Source organism: Dromiciops gliroides, chromosome 3, assembly GCF_019393635.1.
Source record: "Dromiciops gliroides isolate mDroGli1 chromosome 3, mDroGli1.pri, whole genome shotgun sequence".
Taxonomy (NCBI): domain Eukaryota; kingdom Metazoa; phylum Chordata; class Mammalia; order Microbiotheria; family Microbiotheriidae; genus Dromiciops; species Dromiciops gliroides.
The window spans coordinates 78,110,353-78,115,165 of NC_057863.1; the positions used below are offsets into that span (position 1 = coordinate 78,110,353).

Genomic DNA, 4,813 nt, shown 5'->3' on the forward strand with positions numbered 1-4,813 from the left:
TAAACACAAAATTTCAAGAATCAATATTTTTCTTAAAAAAGAAACTAAACGTAAGCTGCAAAAATGTGTCAACTCCTCCAAGACCATCCTTTATATTGTGTGCATTGACTAGAGAGGCAGCAAGGCTATGGAAGACCAACATCTTAATCAGTGGCTAGTTTAACTCCTACCTCTGAAGCATACTGGACACTTGACTAGGAAACAAGTCACTTAATTTTTCAGAGAACCTGGAAACTCTCTAAAACTATAAGCACCAACTCAACTCACTCTCCAGTCAGCTTCATCAACTCCGCATCCTTGACCAATTGGGTTAGGATCTACCCCAAGGCCTGCAGTCCTGATTGGTGTATCTATGGCCAGAGTCTGCATTTTTCAAAGAGCTTCAGCTTCAAGAAATAAAAATTCCATAAAGCATTGCATGACCTATGTGATGAATTGAAGACAGAAAACATGGCAATATATTGGGATTTCAAAACAATGTTGTTATTGAAGAATTATAAGAAAATTATTCTGAAGATCTGTTAAAACTCATGTTGAATACTAGTTTACCTCCTTAGCAGCATTGCTCCCTCTTGCTACAAGGAGTGTACCCTTACCTATCATTTATGTATTGTCTTTCCCGATTAGAATGGAAACTCTTTAAGAGTAGGGACCTTTTTTATTTTTATTCTTTTTTCTTCTTCATTTTTTTTTGGGCAGGGCAATGAGGGTTAAGTGACTTGCCCAGGGTCACACAGCTAGCATGTGTCAAATGTCTGAGGCTGGATTTGAACTTAAGTCCTCCTGAATGCAGGGCTGGTGCTTTATCCACTGCGCCACCTAACTGCCCCCGACCTTATTTTCTTAAATTTTTGCCTCCAGAACTTACCATAGTGCCTGACCTTTGGTAAGCATGTAAAAATATTCTCTGTAAATTTCATAGCAGTTACTGATCTGCATTGGTAATGGAAGTGTATTTTCTTGGACTTCCTTATGCCATTTTAATTATGTCTAGACAAAAAACAATACGAAAAAGTTAAATAAGTAATTAAAGTTTCAACTTCATTAAAATTCTTATTTTACATCAATATGGAGCCTCGGGTATTCTATTATGTTATCTCTTTATAAGTGACAAGATACAAAGCCAAGTTATAAAATGATAGTTTCACCTGAGGTTTTTGCCCGACTCAGGGACCTCTGACTAAAGGTCAGGCAAACATCTTCTTCCACAGAGACAATCTGAATCCCACTTCTGGAATGTGCCAGATGAGACAATTATGAAAAAGTTATATGAGTACTTAAAGAAGAGGGATTAAAGGCAGAATACAGTATACTATCACAAGATAATTATACTACTCTTTGAAAGATTGCAGTAAGGAAAAAAATCAAATTTTCAGATAATCTTCAGTCCCCAAAGGTTTTGTCACAAATGGGTCCTGGAAATTCTGGAAAACATCAGATGATCAAGGTATTCATTAGTCTACTCCCTCCCTGTCCTTAACAAGGTGGGGGTTGGGGAGGACTGTTTAAAATAATGAATTCAGTTTGAAACATAACAGTATTTTGATACATACTTTTCCTCATCATAAAGGATGACACTATTTTCAGAAAAAAAGGCTGACTGTTGCCTTCAAATAAGCATTCATTCAAATTCTAATTAAATTACTTTACTGAAACCTATTTGAAACCAATTACTTATTGGAGCCAGTAGTAATCAGAGACTACATACCCTGAATTTTCATGCAGCCCTGAATTCTGAGTAGGTAATACAATATAGTAAGGATGATTAGTGAGATGACATTAAGAGGATGCTTTTTTTTTTCTTTAAAAAATTGATGGATGCTATTACTATAAATTCATGGCAATGGCTATAAGGGTGTGTGTGGGGAATTATGCAAGTGTATTCTGAGATGTATGTGGTCATAAGATGGAGGGGATACTACATGGGTTATACAAAGCAAGGAAGTGGGCTACATATGATTATGGCGCTTACCACACGGCTCTCTGGAGATGGTAGCATACCTGGGCATTGTGCTTTGTAAGTCATCATTCTCTCTATTCCCAGAACAATTCTTGTTTTTCTGAAATTTCTCCAGTTTGGGGAAATACCATTGTTAATTTTTTTTTTTTTTTTAGTGAGGCAATTGGGGTTAAGTGACTTGCCAGGGTCACACAGCTAGTAAGTGTTAAGTGGCTGAGGCCGGATTTGAACTCAGGTCCTCCTGACTCCAGGGCTGGTGCTCTATCCACTGTGCCACCTAGCCGCCCTAATACCATTGTTAATTGACTTTGTTCATTACTTCTCTCACTTCTAGAGAGGTTTCTTGGGACCATTTCATCTTCTGTTCCCTCAAAGTTTTCAAGAACTTCTTGACCACTAACTTTTACTCCAATGAACATCATTTTCATTCTCCTATCATTTCTAGGAAAGCTATATCCCCCAGTTTTGTCTTTTCTGTGCTTTTTTTAAAACACATTTTAATACAGATTCAACATTGAATGATTCCTTCACTTCAGGTCCTTCACAGCCAAACCAGGAGGTGAGGACTGTTTAAGTTTCTCTGCCTTCTCTTTGTCTGTGATGACCAAGGTGTACAGGCATCTGCCGCAGCGAACCTTAAACTTCACATTGTCCTTGTTTTTCTTGATCTTGACAGATTGCGCATCCTTTCGCCTGACTGTGAGCAAGATGTCTTTTCTTTCCTCTATTTTTCGGGACATGGTGGTGGCAGCGGTGGCGGGAGGTGGGAGCAGCGCGGGGCCCCAGAGACTGAGCCAAGGGGGAGACAGTCACAACTCTTTTCTGTGCTTTTAAACAAGTATTGCTACCAAAACATGATACATTCACTTTGCCATTTAGCTGGCAACTTTCCATTTCTCCTAGACCCTCCCAATCACATGAATCAATGGTTTCAAAGTTTGGAATTTTACTGAATCCACATAGAATAGTATTGGGCTTGTTGCTGGATAATGCAGATTGAAAAGAAGGTTGTAGAAAATGATTAAGATGATGATGGTGGTAATGACCTTCATTGGCAATGAGGAGGGGAATGGTGTTATAAGAAGAACCCTTTACTTGGACCCAGTGTGGTATGACTGTGGGAATGTGATTTATTCTTTCTGAAGCCCAGTGTCTTCATCTATAAAATGGGGCTAACACTATTTACAGTACCTCCTTCACAAAATGTTGGGAATAAGTATTTTGTAACCATACAGCATTGTGTGAGCTATAATGATGAAATTAAGAGGAAAATCTGGTAATTACTGAGATTCAGTACCACTGAAGTTGAAAGATGAATTTTCTCATAAAAAAATTATGCTGGAGATCTCCTGTCTGAATTTAGCCCACTAAAACCCCTTTACTCTCTGGGTAAGATTTCCAATGTGTTATTAATACTTTATGACTGAATTTGTAAGTATATAAGATTTTATGAATAAAAATAAGGCCAAGAGACAGATTTGCAACCAAATAATTAGCCTTTTCTTGATAAGCAGAATGAATTAAATATAAATCTTAAGAAGGCCTTCTGATAAGCCTGCCCAGTCTCACAAACCCTATGAGGTTTTTTGGTCTTCATTAATAGTTACATAAGCTACCAGAGGAGATGAAATCTTTACCTCAAGTACCTCTTTAATGAGGACACAGGCCTAATGACTACTTGACATCCTATCAAAACTCAGATATCCCTTAAAAGCCATTGGGAACACAAACCTTCCTTGGTTTCCAGACCAATCTAAGTATGCAAATGCTCAAAGAATTTGAAATTGAAAAAAATATAAATCAGTCGCAATTAGTAAAAGCTTCCTTGTTGAGATGAATTTCAATTCAGAATTTAAAGCAAAGAGAAGTTCTGCCCCTCCAAAGCAAGCCAAAAATGCATAAAAGTTAAAGGTGACATGCAAGAGATGGATCTCTACCATTAGAAGGCTTTTTGGTAATTTTTCTCCCTTTCAACCCTTTAGTTTCAAAATGGTTCTCAGCTAGCATTTATTAAGTGTCTATTGTGTGCCGACCTTTGTGTTAAGCCCTGCAAATACAAAGAAAAGCAAAAACAAGTCTGCTCTCAAGGAGCTCACTCTATGACCCCCTTTCCTCCTAGAAACCTTCTCCTTTCTGGGTTTTCATGATACTGCTCTGTCATGAGTTTTCTTACCTGTCTGGTTCTTCTTTCTTAATCTCTTTATCCATGCCAAGCCCATTAATCTTGAGTGCCCCTTCCCATTTCAAAACTCTTCCTTAGGCCCTATTCTCTTTTCCTTTTAGAAAGCCTCTCCTAGTGGCATATCAACCTTTGTTTATAAATGACTCCCACTTCGTGGGGGGGTCTTTTGTAACAAACTAAAACAGTTAAAGAAAAATGACAATACTGTGACATCATCTGAAAGTATATTCAAGAGGCCATATCAGTAGTGTTCTTCCACCTTCTAGACACTTCTTTATTTTTAACAAATTAATCTAGATCTATTTTATCCCCGCCCCCATTCCTCACCCCATTGGAAAAAACAGAAAAACAAATGTATAGTAATGAATATGTTCAGTAAGACAAAACAGATTACCTTAAGGGTTATATGTGTGTTTATGGGAATGTAATACTATATATACACACTAGATATGTATATTATTATATATCAAATATGTATATGTTATATATGAGGTATATATAAAAAATATATGAAACACATATTTAATATAACATATATGTATATTATGTACAAAATACCTTAATGGTTGTGTGCATACACACAAACACATACAGACACTTTTGTTTTACTATATATATTTATTACAAGAAATTTGTTATCTATCAGATCCCTGTCATGGACATTATGTTTC

The 4,813-nt window shown here is 36.9% G+C and overlaps 1 protein-coding gene across 1 annotated transcript; it reads right to left on the minus strand.

The window, feature by feature from the left end:
- Positions 1 to 2,487: 2,487 nt before the first annotated feature.
- Positions 2,488 to 2,700, minus strand: LOC122751795 (60S ribosomal protein L38-like). The gene has a single exon (XM_043998955.1). It carries the CDS (start codon positions 2,698 to 2,700, stop codon positions 2,488 to 2,490), a length of 213 nt encoding a protein of 70 aa, XP_043854890.1.
- Between the last annotated feature and the right edge of the window lie 2,113 nt (positions 2,701 to 4,813).